Here is a 17,779-nt window from a genome sequence, read left to right as displayed (position 1 = left end):
TCCAGTATAATAATTTTACAGATAGAAAACTATCACCTCGTCTAGAGACATCCAAAGTACTGAAATTTGAGGACAATTTTTATAAAATTGTGTTACAGTCCCGATGGAAAGAGGACAGAGGCCATGAAAAGGTGAAGGTTTCCCCCACACTTATGAGATCAAATATCATTCTGCTCCTTTCCTATGAAAGTATTTTACCACTGGGATTCCCTGAAGGTTTGTGGCCTCTCTGAGATGAGGAGGCTAAAGGAGATGGAGAGGTCACATTCAGAGAGCCAGCGGGGAGAACACCCAGCGACCGACTTAGTAATGGCAGAAGACTTGGGAGGCTGGGCCTTGCTGCTCATATTACAATCTGGGTTATATTTGTGAGTTCTCTTACAGGAAGTCATTGTCTGTCTGATATGAAGAAAGGGCCCAAGGGACTTTGAAGCAAAAATAATCAAACTCTGGGCCTACTTCGGCCTATATTGACTCTGGACCCTGGAGGACAGAGGCACCCCAACCCCCACAAAGTCCCTTGCCTATCTCTTACCTGTCCATAAACTGACTAAATGACCTTCAGGGAAATCAGAAAATTGAGCTTCTTAAAGAGATTCTAGAGCATTCAAGCTCAACAAGTACAAAGCTAAGTCATTTTCTCACCAAACAAAAAAAAGTTGGCAAAGTGGTGTTGACAGAACAAATACTGGTGAAGAAGAGGAAGCCTTCAAACAGATAAGCTTAACTGAAACTCTACAGGGAAAGAATGGAAAAGGGTGTTAGGGAATGATGATGGGGAAGGAGAGGAAGGAGTGAAGGAAGAGAAACAGTCACAGAATTGATGGGGTTCTGCTCTATTTTTGTAGGTAATCTGGCATCTGACAATAGCAGGGGGCTGAAATCAACTTATGGATAATTACTAGAGCCACTGGGAGTGGCCTCTCAGAACTCACATTATTGCAAAATCTTTTCTTCCTTCCAAGTAGTTGAGCCTGGTGGAGCTCACAGTGGCCACCACCAGGACACTGACCTGAAAAACAGTTCTCTACAGGGGAGGTCCAAGATGACACTGGCATGATCCTCTCTGGCCTCTCCCAGACACCCCTCACTGACACCTCCCCCAACACACACACACATACACATACACAGAGACTCACAAACACAGAAGGTGGAGGATAAAGATTTAGCAGACAAAACACATAATAAGGGACCGTGATCCATGACCCATGTTGTTCATGAAGCAAGTCAAGCTGGGTTGGTTTTTATTCATTTAAGGAATAGTTGTTGTGAATCTACAATAGTTAGCTATTACCCAGAAGCTATGAACACATCAAATTGGGACTTTTACTATCTGCAAAATATTTCTACCGCATTCAGCAGATATTCTATGGCCAGTTACTTTCCTTAGCTGTTCTGGTCTTGTGCTTTATTTGAAAAACATAACAGAATATTCTCTAGAATGAACAGAAGATAGAACAGAAGCCCTGAGTTCATTAAATTATCAACTCCAAAGATGAATCAGGGGCAATATGCCATGCCTTTCCGTTTTTGGTTTCCCTACTAGTCTAAAATCATGCAATGTATTAATCTGAAATTTAAAAAAACACTAGTGACCTACCTCACCAAAAATGTTGATGGTTATTATTTGAAAATCATTCTGTACATATTACACAGTCATATTCTATGATGAAGCTAGTTTATATGATTCATTATGGGTAGAAACAAACTGCTAACAAACCATTGAAAATAACAAATAACCGAAAACAGCATTGAACTAGGAGCTGGGACTTCTGGGGTTCATTCTAGGTAAAGAATGCTGTGATCCCGATCAGCACAGTCCCCTAAATAACCATATTCTTAAGACAGAACTTCAAAGGAATTATTAATCACCTATATACATCATGCCTTATACCAACCCCTACCCAAAATGCCCTATAAAACCCCAAATCTCAAATCCCTAAGCGCACCTCTTTTCTGAGTTCACTCACCCTCAGGCCTGAGCGCATACTGTCACTTTAAACAAACTTTTTTGCAGCTTAAACCCACTGCGTTTTGTCTCTAAATACTTTTTTGGACGACGACTAGAACCCACTAACACCCATCCGGTGGCAAGTGTCCTTGTCACTTTGCTATTTCATTTAGCTTTCTAGTTTAAATGCCAGCCTTTTCTCTCCCCCTATTTTATTTCAGACCAGTTAGAGAAGCAGCTGAGGGAACCTCCGAGCAGGGAGGGGCTTGCACCTTGGGAACCCCGAGGGAACTGCGGCTGTTTGATCATGATCTTTAGCAGCCTGCCTGAAAGTGTCCTTTCCTTTGCTTTGGGAAGTGCTCAGACCATAATCTTACTCTGTCCAGGGCTCCGCAGCTCCCGCAGATCAAGCGGACATTGGTCGCCAGATGACTCCAGCTTTAGGAGTTGGCAGTGGATTTGCCCCACACGGAGCAGGAGTTTTCAAAGGGCTTCCCTTTCTCCCTCTATTCTTCCTTGCTCTCCACTGCCTGCACAGCTGCTGACACTGACGACTACTCTCACTTAAATGAATTCCTTTCTTGCAGGCACTTGTTCAACCTACTCGAGAAATCTTTTCAAATCAAGGCTGAGAACCCTCCCGGACTGGAGCCTAGCCCACAGGGAGACACCTCCCCAGACTCAGCTGCCCGTCAACAAACTGAAAAAACTAAGAGGTAGAGGTCAGCACTAAAAATTATATCAAGAAGAAAGCTAAAAAAATAAGACACAAAACAGAATACCTCAGTCATCACAAGCTTCCTCAATTGAGACCCAAATGTCCAGATATCCCAAAACATAAGGTGAGTAAAGCTGTCAAAATGAAAACGCTATGACTCAGATGACAACTGAAGAAAAACTCCACAAAACCCAGGCAAAATTCAGAGGCCGAAGATACTGCTAAATTTCGTCTTTTCTCATTCTTCCCACTCACAGCTCTTTCTGCCTAGGCTCTGAAATTTCCAAGTTTCATCAGATTTCTTTCGTTTAGCTATTGCTCCTTCCTTTAAGCCTTCTTTCAACCAAATGCCAGACTTTATGAAAGTGGAAAGATTACATATCAAAATTTTTAAAGGGAAGAAAAGCCCGATGATTGTACCTGCCACCTCCAGCACCTACATACCATTTAATCATTAGTGTTTGGACTTCCGTGGTTTCATAGCTCTGGGGTAGGGTGAGGCAGAGGGCCAACGTACTGTACGGGCTGGTGCATATTTCACCTACCTTAGACGGGTGTAATGAGAATTACTCCCAGCTTAACGATTTAAGTTTATAAGACACCTTGTACTCCTCGGAGGAATGGCACCCTAAATATAAGAACAGGAACACATTGCTTCGTGACAACAGTGCAGGTAGAACATAGAAGCTAATTCTAAACAGCTTCACAGCAGAGAGAATCAGCTCTTTAATAATGTGTCCCAAGCAAAGGCAGTCTAAGGAGAAACTGAAAGAAGGCAGAATATTGGATAACAGATTAAAGCATGCACATAGTTTAACAGAATCTGCCAATATAAAGATGAAAGTTTTAAATAAACGTAAGTCAACTACTTGAGCAATAAAGCTAAGGAGCTCAAGAAAGATTTTTGGAAGCATATATATCTTTTCTAAAAAGACACTTTTTAAAAACTGTGGTAAAATTAACAAAGTTGACCATCTTAACCATTTGTCAGTGTTCCATTCCCTAGTGTTAAGTACATGCACATTGTTAGGCAACCAACCTCCAGGACTCTTTCATCTCACAAAACTAAAACTATATCTCCATTAAACAGCTCCCCATTTACCTCCCCTCAGCCCTTGGCACAGAAAACCACATTCTGTTTTCTGTCATTGAATCTGACTACACCAGGCACCTTGTGTAAGTGTATTCACACCGCATTTGTCTTTAAAAAACTAAAAAGCACTTTCAAACCAAAGAAACTACTAGCAGAGAGAGGCAAATGGAAATCATCTAAAATACAAAGGGACAGAAAAAGAGGAAGCAGAAAGTGAACTGAGGAGAATTCTAGATTTCAGTATTTATGAAATGACCCCAATCATTACAACAGTTCTTGGACTGGATACAGATCCTCTTTCTGAATACCTTTTCAACAGAAAAACATGAGCAGAGAGTAAATAGGGAACTCCAGATTTCAGTATCTGCAAAATTACTCCAGGCATAACATCTGTTATTAGAAGTGGATTCGGATCCTCTTCTCCAGCCAACTTTAAAACAGAGTTGAAACCAACATCATTTCTTAGTTTCTTAAGATTTGATCCTAAAGATGAAAGTTGGTATTTTATCAGACTCAAATACAACCAGGAAGAAAAGCATTGTGTAGTTCATACCAGTCAGAATGAATTCATCTGATGTTAAAATGATCTGCCTGAAAACTTTTCCAAAATTTCTTAGACATTCTCTGCTCAAATACGTGTTTCTGTGATCTAATAATATGTACATGGAATACTTTTAAGTTTTTCTTATGAACAGTAAAAATATCTAACCTGATCTCAAAATACAAAGAAAACTTTAACACAGACTTAAACCTTAGAAATATGCTGATTGAATTAATCACAAAGGACAATTAAGTAAATCTGAAACTAATGCTGATGCTAAATCTAATTTCAACTTTAAGAGAACAACATAAACAAAAAGTTACAAGTTTGATGGGAAACTTCCATTCTCATCATATTGAGTATTTTAATTACATTGTTAATCTGGGGATGTGCCCTGCAATTGGGAAATCATGAAGCAAATTTAATAGAATTACTCTTTCAGAAAAGAATTATCAGTCATCAAAACCTCTGAAAGATTAAAACTGCAATTCTGAAAAAAAAATATTTCGCTTTGCTCCACCTAATTTTTTTCTTGATACAGTAAACGCCTCGGGGCTCTGACCCAGCTTCAGAAAAAAGAGCCAGTAGAGTGGGTTCATGAAAAGAAATTATCCAATTGTGGATTAGCAAAACTGTAACAGGGATTAAGAAGTGACACAGAAAAGGAACACCCTAACTTTTGGTATATAAGGGACCAAAAGGCAGCCTACAAATACACTCGTCACCCTCACCTCTCCTGTTCACCTGGTCGAGCTAAACGTTTGCAGGGGCATCATGTCTTGCTCATCTCGTGTCTCCTCCTCCAGGGCTGGAGGCAGCAGCTCGGTCAGGGTGTCTGCTGGCGGAAGTGGCTTCAGCAGTGGCAGCCGATGTGGTCTGGGGGGTGGCTCTGCCCGGGGCTTCCGAGGAGGAGCCGGCAGCTGTGGCCTGAGTGGCGGATCGGGCGGTAGCTTTGGAAGCAGCCTTGGAGGGGGTTTTGGCAGCTGCTCAATAGGGGGTGGTTTTGGGGGAGCTTCAGTCTCTGGGGCTGGCTTCGGCGGGGGCTCTGGCTTCGGCGGGGGCTCTGGCTTCGGCGGGAGCTCTGGCTTCGGCGGGGGTTCTGTCTTTGGTGGGGGTTCTGGAATGGGTGGTGGTGCTAGTGGTGGCTTCTACAGCTATGGTGGTGGGATGGGTGGTGGGATGGGTGGTGGGATGGGTGGTGGTGATGCAGGGATTTTCTCTGGAGGTGAAAAGCAAACCATGCAGAACCTCAATGACCGGCTGGCCAATTACCTAGACAAGGTCAGAGCCCTGGAGGAGGCCAACACTGATCTGGAGCACAAAATCAAGGAGTGGTATGAGAAATTTGGGTCTGGGTCTGGAGATGGTGGATCTGGAAGGGATTACAGCAAATACTATCCAATAATTGACGATCTCAGGAATAAGGTGAGACACTATCCATTGCTGAGTTTCCATTATTTCTGTATCTTTTGCTTTTTTTCAGATCATGTACTTTAATGAAGATTTTATGTCAAGGAATTATTTGAAAACATATTTGCTTGTTGTATACATAAAATAGGACTTGGTGTGTTTTGAATATGACAGTTCTGTCTATGACATCCAGCCATATTAATTTCCTGTTTGCATCTCAAATTTGAGTATTTCTACATAAGAGCAAAATTTCTATGGATGATGGCAATGAGTCAACACTAGCTTAATCTAAGTATTTTCATGATTAATTTGGCAGGTTAACATATTTTAGTGTCTTGCTAGATTTAAATAGTCTTTGTGACTGTTTTTCTTCCTAGAAAATCTGGTGTAAATATTGCATGGGAATGTAATGAAATCTAAAATGTTTAGCCACTGCTGTATGGGAAATATATTTTTAAGGACTTTTTTTTAAGAGAAATCCATTCTGAAATGGATTTCTTTCTGAAAGAGCTCAGAATAACTGATCTTCTAAAGCAGTGGAGATATGCAGGGGGCTGAGTAAAATAATGTTCCATGCCTATTCCAGTGAATGTGTAAACTGATAGCTTTTTGCAGTAAGCAAGTTTTCAAAGCAATTCACATTTACAAGCTAATTGAGGAGATATCTACTCTCACAGGTGGGGTGCAGACACAAGGTAAAAAAGCCTTCATGATTCATTCATTATTGTCTGTTCCAGATCATGACGGCCACTGTTGAAAATGCTGGGATCCTTTTGCAGATTGACAATGCCAGATTGGCTGCTGATGACTTCAGACTGAAGTAAGAAAAATGAAGGCTTGAAAACAAATGTTGTAGGAAAAATAAAATCCAATCCATTTGCTTAATTTATTTTAAACTTTAAAAACAAATCTCTTAGAGGATCAAGCCTAAATTCATAAACTTCCCACGAGTGAACTTCAAGAACCATCATAACACCAACAAGAAATAAAAAGAGGCAATTTAAGAATGAAATTTTTGTTATTAAAAAATTAGCCATCAATAGAATTAACATTAGGCTCATATTTTTCTTTACAGGGGAAAAATTCCTAAGAGAAAAGTTAGTAGCATTCCTTTGTATCAAAGAACTCTATGGAGAAAACTTATTCTTAAATATGTAAGAATGGACGTGCTCTTTGAAGTGTACTGAATTACCACTGACCCTTCCAGGTATGAGAATGAGCTTTACCTGCGGCAGAGCGTGGAGGCCGACATCAATGGCCTGCGGAAGGTCCTGGACGACCTGACCATGACTCGCTCCGACCTGGAGATGCAGATCGAGAGCCTCACGGAGGAGCTGGCCTACCTGAAGAAGAACCACGAGGAGGTAGAAACATGTTCCACATTATTAAATGACTCTGGCCTATGTGTTTCCCCCAATCCGTCCTAAAAAAATAGAACAAATGCTGAGTGGATTTCCAACTCCTGTGAACAGGAAAGAAAATAATGAGCCAATTATGTCTGAATTTGGTGGAGACTTTTCCCCTTCAGTGACCTAGTTTCAACTTTCTGTTGGCTATGCACATTTTAGGAAATCTCTGCTTTTCTGTTTTTAATCACCATGGCGTTTTTCCTTCTTGCCAGGAAATGAAGGGCATGCAAGGAAGCTCGGGAGGGGACGTGACCGTAGAAATGAATGCAGCCCCAGGAACTGACCTGACCAAGTTACTGAATGACATGAGGGCACAATATGAGGAGCTGGCTGAGCAAAACCGCCGGGAGGCTGAGGAGCAGTTCAACAAGCAGGTAGGTGATCACTCCCGGGCATCCGAGCTCCCCACACACAAGCCTCTTCGGCCCCTTTCACACCCCACAATGACTGCATTTTATTCCTACTTAGAGCGCATCACTGCAAGCAAAGATCTCTACTGATGCCGGTGCAGCCAGTTCCGCCAAGAATGAGATAACAGAACTGAGACGTACTCTGCAAGCCCTGGAGATTGAGCTTCAGTCCCAAATGGCCATGGTCTGTGCAAACAGCTTTTCAAAATCTCCAATAGGGAGTTAAGCGATTCTGCTTTCTCTTTGCCAAGATAGAACCACCTGGCACATAATAAAAGCAGTACTATGGAGGACCTTATTATGTTTGCAGCAAGCATAAACCATTCCAGCTAAAGATACCATACTCTATTTCCATAAAAGATGTAGTGCAAAAAAAATGCAATGCCAACAAAAATTGAGGGACCAGTGATATAACAATATAGGCTGTGACTTGGTGAAGGTGTACTTGTAGTACTTTATAAAATTTTGCATTTTTTTAAATCGTTCTATGATTCATTTTCATCGTGAATTTTTTATTTGTTTTTTCTCTTAGAAAAGCTCCCTGGAAGGGACCCTGGCTGACACAGAAGCTGGCTACATGTCTCAGCTGTCAGAAATCCAGATGCAGATCAGCAGCCTGGAAGAGCAAATCTGCCAGATCCGCAGTGAGATGGAATGCCAGAATTCAGAATATGAGCAACTGCTGAACATCAAGACCCGCCTAGAGAGGGAGATTGAGACCTACCGCCGCCTGCTCGATGGAGAGGGAGGGTAAATGAAAGCCATGAACGTGCTGAAATGTGTGCCTTGGTGTATTTATGCTATGAAACCAAAAGGGGGGATGGGGCTGGGCTTGTATTTATAAAGTTGCAATGACACAGTCCAGTCAAAAGACATTTCCTTTCATCATGGAGAGCTCTCTGCACACAGGGTTTCTCCTGCCTTTGTAAGCTACAGAGGGAAACAGTTCTTTTTTTCTCCAGTGGTTCTGGTTTTGGAGGAGGTGATTCAAGAAACTCAGGATCCAGAAACACGGGATCCAGAAACACAGGCTCCAGGGATCTGTCAACTGGTGACTCAAGGTCTGGAAGTTATTCTGGCCAAGGAAGAGGTAGACATTTAAGGGTCATGATAACTGTATGATTTAAAAGTAAAGGTATGCTTTGCTTGTCATATAAAAAAATGTATACTATTATTTACATATTCTTATGCAGAGAAAACATACTTAATACTCAATGAATGCACTTGAATTTATTTTGATCTGTGTTGCTGGGATAGTTTCCAGACTGATACTGTGATTCTCTGATTTTCAGATCCAAGCAAGACAAGAGTGACCAAGACCATCGTAGAGGAGATGGTGGATGGCAAAGTAGTCTCATCTCAAGTTAGCAACATTTCTGAGGTGAAAGTTAAATAAGCAATTTCCAGCTCAGCGTGTGTCTTTCAGAGAAAAATACTAAAGGACACAAATGAAGAAATTGCATCAGTCTAGCCATCTTTCTGGATAACTTCAAGGAAGAGTTTCCATCCAGAAATAGATGACTAATCAATTTTCCTGCATCCTCTTCTTTTCTTATTAGAATGCTCTGGAAAAGTTGAAATGACAACTTTGCTCTAATTGTTTCTGTGCTTCAATAAACTTACTTTTGCAAGCTAACTATTTTATTCCTATAATTTTTTTTAAAAACTCAATATTTTACCCAGAAATGACACTGCCAATTATGATCCAGCTGCATCATGTCACTGATATTAATTCATTATTTATATAGTACCTTCTACATAAGAATCAAGATTATAGCCATTTTGTATGTGGATATTTTTAATAACATCCCCTTAGAAATCAGTGATAGCTGAAGTTAGATGTGAGTGTCCCTAAAACTATAGCCAACAACTTAGCCCACAAGGAAAGATGAGATTATTTGAATAATTTATCTGTAATTAATTCATGCTTAGTTTCTTTAAGTCCATCACTAAACTGGGTATTTTTTTATAAGACAGAAACAGTAAGATGTACCTCCTACTTCAAGAAGCTTACATTTTAAATGGAAAGGAAAACTAAAATAGCAAACAATGAAAGGTGTTAATAGCAATGGGTTTGATTCCACAGTGTTCACCAGGAGTGCCACAAGCATTGCATGTTTGCGGGACATTTAGGAGACTGGTCAAAATAAAAGTTTTGGGAAGTAAGGTGGGATACGTGATATGGTGCCAGATTTCTGAAACACCTTGGAAGCCCCCAAAAGAAGAGATGTTCAGATAGTTTTCCACCTCCTAGGCACATTGAATAAAGCAAAAATGAACCTGTAAGCACACTGGGACTTCTGCTAAAGTAGCTGGCCACAGAATAAAGTTAATAGCTAAGCATGAAATCACTGCTCAAAGAAAAAGAACAACATTGTCTAAGTTAAACATGTTTCCCATCAAACCATAACAGTAAATTAAAGGTGGATGTCTTTCCTCTACTGAAAAGTTTAGAAATAAGAAGCAGCTGATCCAGCCTGGAGTAATGGTGGAAGGACAGAAATGGAAACCCTTTGTGTGCAGTTTCAGTCCCTTGGGCTGTGACAACCACATCCGGGAGGCCTCTCTCTGGGAGTCTGTGATGTTCAGATCTTCTAGTCCTTGTCACCTGGGACCTACGTTTATGGCTAGTATTGTCCTTGGCAAATCATCTGAGGTGAGAACTTTAATTCCTTGTCCTGTGTTAAGCTGCTGCATTGGTACTAAATGATCGTTTATAGATACAGCACAGGCCAGTACGTACTAAGCTGCAGGAGCATGTGTCATGAACACCTCAATTTTTAAAAACGGAAACTCTTGGACCATTTCGTGGCATGAAATTTATATAAAGTGCTGAATAAAATGTCAAGGATAGGGTGCTCACACAGCATTACCTGCCCTAAAATTATTTTAAAACCACACAACAAGCATATTTTTATTTTGAAACTCTAAAGTCAGTGCTCCCATCAACTTTTAAGTGAAAGGAATCCACTTCTTTCTTAAGAGAGTGAACTTACTCAGAAGAAGAGCCAGTGCCTACTTGCATATGGATTTTGATCTGTTGACTTTTGATCCAGAGACTCGTAGGGCTGTTCTTGTCTTTCAGACCTCGAGGGACAATGGACAAGAATGGTGAGGATGCTGGAAGTGGTATCCATCCTCACAGAGATTAGAAACAAGAAACAAGGTGTTTAGAAAGTAGGTAGAGAAGAGAGAGCAGCCAAAGGATTTTAGACTCTGGAAAGTAGCCTAAACTTGCTCAGTGACATCATGGAATTAGACAGTGTTCCAAAGTCCTACAACAGAAGACAGAGATGAATATAAATCACCCAGAATTAGCCCAAGTAATATTTTCCAAATAACCTCCTCAAGCTACAAAATACAGTAAGTAATAAATCACTGTCAAAAAAATGGCTCAGAAATGACACTTGAGAAACAAGAATTATTGGCCAAACCCTTTTAAAAACAATTTATTCCTTCATGATATAATAATGTCAATACGAAATAATAATGTAGGAAGAAGTAAAGATTGAGATAACACTTCAACCACTTTCTTTGAAATGTTAGCACATGAAGGACAAGCCCAGAATGTACCACAGATCTTCACGTGTACAATGCATGGATTCCTGGAGATGGAGAGTGGTAACGTGTTCATTTTACTGACCAAACCACAAGGAACATGAAAGCACGTGGGAGCTCTTTGCAAAACTGGAACAGGGTGTGCATCACACGGCTTCAGCTTGCTTCTTAACACCACCTTTGAGTTGGGTAGTGTTCAAAAGATCCAGAAAGTAGCAAAAAAAATTACAGGTACAAAAGTCATAAGGCCATAGCTATCTTTTAAGAGGAGAAAGAAAAGATTACCAAGAAGTATTGTTATAATATCCTACAAAAGTTCATCTATAAAATACAATAGAGAAATTTACACTGACTTCCCCATTAAATTTGTCAAGAAATCATTCACAACTTTGAGGAGAATTTCATTATCTTCCTCAAAAATGGATGCATGAAGGGAAGTCTCGTATACTTCTGGTGGAACTGCAAATTGGTACAGCCACTATGGAAAGCAGTATGAGGTTTCTCAAAAAACTAAAAGTAGAAATATTACACAACCCAGAAATTCCACTTCTGGAAATTTACCCAAAGAAAAAGAAATCACTAATTCAAAAAGATATAGGCACCCCTATATTTACTGCAGCATTATTTACAATAGCCAAGCTGCTATAGAAGCAAACAAAATGCCCATCAATAGATGAATGGATAGAGAAGAAGTGGTATACATGATGGAATATTATTCAGCCATAAAAAAAGAAAGAGACCCTGCCATCTGTGACAACATGGATGGATCTAGAGGGTATTATGCTAAGTGAAATAAGCCAGGCGGAGAAAGACAAATACCAAATGATTTCACTTATTTGTGGAATCTAAAAACAAAGCAAAACAGAAGGAACGAAACAGCAGTAGACTCACAGGCCCTGAGAAGCAGCTGGTGGTTACTATGGGGGAGAGGTACTGTCTTCCAACCTACCCAAGGCAAAACTTGTCCAGCTTCTGGAAACTGCTTCCTGCAACAGCCAAAGATAATATGTTACAATAAACATGGGCTATCCTAAGAAATTAAGAAAACAAGGCCGCATCTTTGGTAAGCTAATAAACAGTCATCACAACCATGGGCAGAGGAATCATCTCAGTGACTGACCGTTTCTCATAACTTTACAACAACTAAGACCTGTTAGGTCCCTTAATAGCCTTAGACCCAGAGACATGATATGCGCACGTGTTTGTTGCAATGTTTTCTCAAAAAGCAAAAGCATGGCAACAGCCTGAATGTCCACCAGTAAAGAAATGACTGAATAAACTATGTGCATCCAGATAATGGAATGTGATGTAGCCATTTAAAAAGCATGAAATTCCTGGGTATATACTGTAGGTACTATTCATAATACATTGAAGGTACTTTTTAATTGACAAATTGCTAAGTCAATGCATATGATAGATTTATGTAAACAAAAAGACTAAAGGGAGAGAGAAGAAACCCTTATATGTGTGTATATGTTTGTATGAACATAGAAAAATGTGCCCACACCAGAAGGTTAGCAGTGATTCCTTGGTGGGGTCTGGGGAGGAACTGGTGGGCAAGGGAAAAAGAATGTGTGTTGCCTCAAATGTTTGTAAATGCATTTTTAAAAGCCTGGGCAGATACACTAACTGTTGATAGGAGTTCCCTGCTGGCACAGATTTAGAAGACCAAAACTCGAGAATGATGGGCTTCTAAGGATATTTTGCCTATTTTTTAGAATATCTCATTTTACCCTATGCATTTTATTGCTCTTATAATTTAAAAAATAAATATTTTTCTAATTAAAAAAAGAATGTGTGTTTCCTCCTAATGTATTTGTTAATTGCTTGACTTGGTCTCTGGCATAGGTATTGCTTTGTATTTAAAAATAACTTAGAAAAAATGTAGCTGCATGTGGTTCCACTTGTGATGTAAAAACATTACAATTAATTAACAAGTCTATAATTAGCCTAAATCAACGTTTTTGTAAGTGATGTCAAGCATAATAATTTTTTGAGCCAAGCGAAAAAGGACGGGGAGATGAGTTAGGAGAAAGGAATTTACATTTCACAAGCATTTATTATATATGTAAATACCTTGTACCTATATGCTTTATTGCACCTAATCCTCAAACCCTATGACGCAGATATTATTGTTCCTGTATTTCAGATGAAGGAAATGAAGCTTGGAGAGGTCAAATCATTTACTCAAAGTCACAAAGCAACTAAGGGGAAGAATTACAAGTTGAAGCCTTTTTCCTAGTCCCCAAAACTGTGTTCTTCCCACCTTACCGACATAAATTAAGTTCTGTTGTGTCATATATTAAACTCACAAATAGCCTCATTCTGTAAAAGGAGCCCTGCAAAGTACTGTGTATATTTCCATTTTTCCAAAACTGCTTCTCCCCCTACCTAAACAAACAGGCTTTGAAAATTTCCAGAACAGTTCTCCATCTACACAGAAAGCTGTTGACGTTGGGGACAAGAGCTATGTCCAGGCAAAGTCACTCAGTGTGGCATCTTTAAGTGAGCTTCATAATCTCGCAGTGGCAGCAAAAGTGAGGGGTGAGACAGGCAAGACAAATCTTTCATTGAAAACTAGATTTTTAGGCACAGAAAGCATGTACAATACGCAGCCTAAGCAGGAGCCAGTCTAAAATTTTCATAAGATGGTGAGACCTTCTGCAAAGGAACTGTAAAACACTGATGAACATGTTTTGGGAAATGTAATCGTAATTTCCAAACATTCTCTCTTATCCTTGAAAAGTCTCTACTGGTGCAATTCATAACTGAGATTATTAATGTCTGCAATTTACTTAACTTGTGGAGAGAGCTTTTCCTAACATCACAAACTGTCCATTGATTCTAACACCCTAATCTTCAAAAACACACTGCTTTTAGCTTTCTCGTTGCTTGCAATTATCTACAAAATAAATTACTTCAAATGATTTTTTTATTAGTTTTCCTAAGACCAACAAGTCAGATTTTAAATCTCCCTGATGGCTTTTATGCAAACAAGGGCTTCATTGCACCATTTCAAGATGAGGTAATTTTGCTTTCCCCACTGGGTGTTTTACACCCAGACGTTTCCATGGAGATCCAAAATTACTGCTGGTGATTTCTATCACTACTACAGCAACATAAAAATCACAGAATTTTGAAGAGTTAGATGGTGACTTTTATTCCAACCTCCTGTCCAGAACAGAAATTCTTCTTGAAAGATTATTGTAGATCTCCAAGCTCTGGTTGAAGGTGCCCAGAGCTTGCAAAGTTCATGACATGGTGAAGCAGCTCATTTGGTTTAAGAACAGGTATAGTTTCAGAAATGTTTTCCTTAAATTGAACCAGATCTGTCTCCCTGAGTAACTTCCAGCAACTTGATACTTTTTCAGGTCTTGGGACTATTTTTAAATAGCCATGTGTCTTCTCTTTTCTAAACACAAATCCCCATTTCTTTAGCCATGTCCCATCTGACATTGCTCCCATGCCCTTCCTGGTCCTTTGGAAATAGTGGACATATTTGTAATTGACTAGTCCTTCTAAAATACAGCGCCCAAAATTAAACACAAGGATCAAGAGCAGCGGGAGGATGGCCCCTGGCCTTGAAAATCTTTTAATGTAGTCTAACGTCAGCAGCTACAGCCTATTCATGACCCTGTTGAGCTGGGACCGCAGAGAAACTTTAACCTTCGCCTATGTTTTGTTCTCGTTTGTCTTTTAACCCTTAGAACTTTTTTTAAACTTCCTCTACTTGTATTATAAAACCTTACGTATTTTGGGGTTATCATTTCAGCCTGAAAGTTTTTAAAATATATTTTCAGTTCTCTCATTCCACATATTAAATACATTCTGGGTCATTTAGGAAAAAAGCAACAAGAACCTCAAATACAAGTAGTATCAAAACAATAGCCCCCACTTGCTGATAACAACCACATTTCCTAAATTCAAAAATATTTGAATATTTTATTGTGTTAAACTGTTTCAGTTTTAACAGAATTTTAAAGAAACGTTTATTTGATGAATAGGGTGTTTGAAGACAGGAACAGGCTCAGACTCCCCCTAATAAAATGAAGCCAAGGCCATGCAGGGAAAGAACACCAAGCGGAACCCAATTATTTACCAAAAAGTATTGTCTTTCTAGTTGGACAGCTTTTATTAAAGACAAATGATAGATTGGTAGACAGGCAGACAGATAGATGACAGACAGATCCTCCATCAGCCTGTGGCTTTACTTCACTCTCTGACAACACATATGAAGAAAAAAAGTTTTGTAATATGGAAATCATGGCGGGAGGGGGCTTCCCCATGAAAATGAGGAATTCGGGTTGGAGAAGTACGTATGTCATGGTTATTATGCACAAGTTTAGGATTTCTCTACAATTCAGCATCTGCATGTGTTGATTTAACTACAAAAGGAACAAGGAGCAGCCACTGCAGAGGTTTAAGAGAACCTGGAGGAACTTACAAGTTTGCTGTTTAATACTAAATCAAAACATCATGTTGTATCAGTTTCTCCCTTTCTCTTTATCTTTCTTGGTGGTCCTACACTTTCATAAAGTAAGAGTATAAAGTTAGATATCTTTAGTCACTTCAAAAGTCCAAGGCAGGCTTTGGAAGTTTGTTAAGCAAAATTTTATTTTATTATAATTGATAAATTTCAAGAAAAAAATAACAGATTAATGTTTAAATGAATTTGACCTTTTTTCTCTCCCTGCATTTTATTCTTGTTTACTGTACAAAACACATAATCTAAGGATCTGCTGCTTTCTACTCACTAGGAGTCCCCAAAAATTGATTTCAAATAGCTTCACCTGTAAAGATGGCATATTTATCACATAATTCCAAAAGAAAATAAATTGTTATAAACACAGTTATCAAAATGCATGAGGGCAGAAATTTCATAAGGGAAAACACAAATTTAACTAGGCTGATATCATGTAAATATTATCTGCTTCACTTCTCCAGTATGAAATAATTGATATTTGAAGGCATTTTCTGTGACTTTATATAAAAAAGATACTCTATGGCGTTTAACAACCAATTAACAAAATGATAATTTAGTATTACAGAGGTCATTAAAAATCCTTAAGGCAATTATATTGGAGATGAAACACCCACCTTCTTGGCTATCAAAGGAGGTACTGATTGGTAACTCCTTTAACACCCTCCTGGAGGCACTGGCCTTCCCTCATGTCGCACTTTGCCCCAAAATCAAGTCTACAGCATTTAGGTTCTGATCATAGGAAAGGAAGAATTGTAGGGGGGAAATGCGGCTTAAGTGGTTCCTCAGATGGACTTTCTTTACACTAAGTTTGGCGGTGCCAACTTGGGAGAAGGTGAGAGCAGATTGCTCTCTGATAACGAGAAGGATACAATGGGAAACCTGAATGACCGTCTCACAGCTTACCTGGACTGGACGAGGTGGGGCCCTGGAGCAGGCAAACAGTACTTGAACATGAATCAAAGCGCGGTGTAAGAAATGTGGACGTAGGTCCAATGGTCCAAGAGAAAAACAAGATTATGAGAAGTACTACCAAATAGTTGAGGAACTTAAAAACAAGGTAAGAAATTTTGCTACTGCTAGACAAAAGAACTACACTAAAAATGACAAAATTCTAGAAGATTGGGAACATCTTACATTTATACCTGCACTTTTCTCATTTTAATCAGATTAAAATGTACCTTTTAGCTATGTTAAAATATTTTTTCTAACTTGCTTACTTTTATATAGTTCATTTTATGGAAATTCTAGAATGATTTCTAAAATATTTAAACAAAATAAACTAAATTGTCTGCAGTTTTTTAATTCTCAAAAGGAGATAAGTGCTATAAGGAAATACTTAAGACAATTATTTCATGTATTTGTCACTAAAAAACCATGTACGTATAAAATTTCTTTGAAGACTCTGAAAGCGGCATGCTAAATACTGGTGTACAGAAGTTTGGCATATGAGTGTAACAAACGACTTCTTTGTGTCCTGCCTTTCCAGGTATCAGGTGCAGCCGTTAGCAACACCAGCTTCGTGCTACAGATTGACAAAGTCAGAGCAGCAGCTGAAGACTTCAGATCAAAGACATGGCCACCTTCAACAGCACAATGACAAACATAAGCTGTGGAGAGAAACACTCTGTGAAGGCAAGCTTATTTTTATACTGGAATCCCAAGTTATAAAAAGAGTACTTTCCCTTTTTAGAAATAAATCCTAAAAACGGAAAGGCATTTTAGCTGAATACACTATAGAAGGCCATGTTTTATAAGAATGTTAATGTGATTCTGCGTTCAAATAATCACCACCTCATTTATATGAAGAACTTTTTTGTATTACATATGTTAAGTGAGGTTCCTAAAAAATACCAAGATGTTTCTCTGAAGATTCATTATTGAACTCCCTCTTTTGTGTTTGTGTACAAAGCCTTCAACAAGCGAGAAGGAAATAAAGAGTGGCACCTATGTCCGAAGAAAAATACTTGGAGGGTTCCTTCCCAAAGCTCTTAACATTTTATATGCAATGTCATGGTACCCCCAAAACAATGTGAAATGTTTATAGCAAATAATACTTACAGCAAATATGGAACTGAAGCTTGGCTTTTCCGGAGCATGGTAAAAAAAGATTGTTTAGCATAGAGCGTAGGGAAGCTTCTCTTAAACTCATAATTGCTATGTTTTTCATTAACCTGGTAGACCTGAGCCTGTCCCAGGCTGTCTCTAA

The 17,779-nt window shown here is 39.1% G+C and overlaps 1 protein-coding gene across 2 annotated transcripts; it reads left to right on the top strand.

Moving 5' to 3' along the window:
- Positions 1-5,008: 5,008 nt before the first annotated feature.
- Positions 5,009-9,168, top strand: KRT24 (keratin 24). 2 transcript variants are annotated; one of them, XM_036930531.2, is made up of 8 exons: positions 5,009-5,728; positions 6,451-6,533; positions 6,921-7,077; positions 7,335-7,496; positions 7,591-7,716; positions 8,065-8,282; positions 8,495-8,593; positions 8,825-9,168. In XM_036930531.2, exons 1-8 carry the CDS (start codon positions 5,078-5,080, stop codon positions 8,898-8,900), a joined length of 1,572 nt encoding a protein of 523 aa, XP_036786426.2. In that variant the 5' UTR covers positions 5,009-5,077; the 3' UTR covers positions 8,901-9,168. The 2 variants fall into 2 exon arrangements, with proteins under 2 accessions (XP_036786426.2, XP_036786425.2); XM_036930530.2 differs by having other exon boundaries at positions 8,495-8,622.
- Positions 9,169-17,779: the final 8,611 nt, after the last annotated feature.

Source organism: Manis pentadactyla, chromosome 4 (assembly GCF_030020395.1).
Source record: "Manis pentadactyla isolate mManPen7 chromosome 4, mManPen7.hap1, whole genome shotgun sequence".
NCBI classification, from domain to species: Eukaryota; Metazoa; Chordata; class Mammalia; order Pholidota; family Manidae; genus Manis; species Manis pentadactyla.
This window is presented reverse-complemented; position numbering and strand designations above follow the sequence as displayed.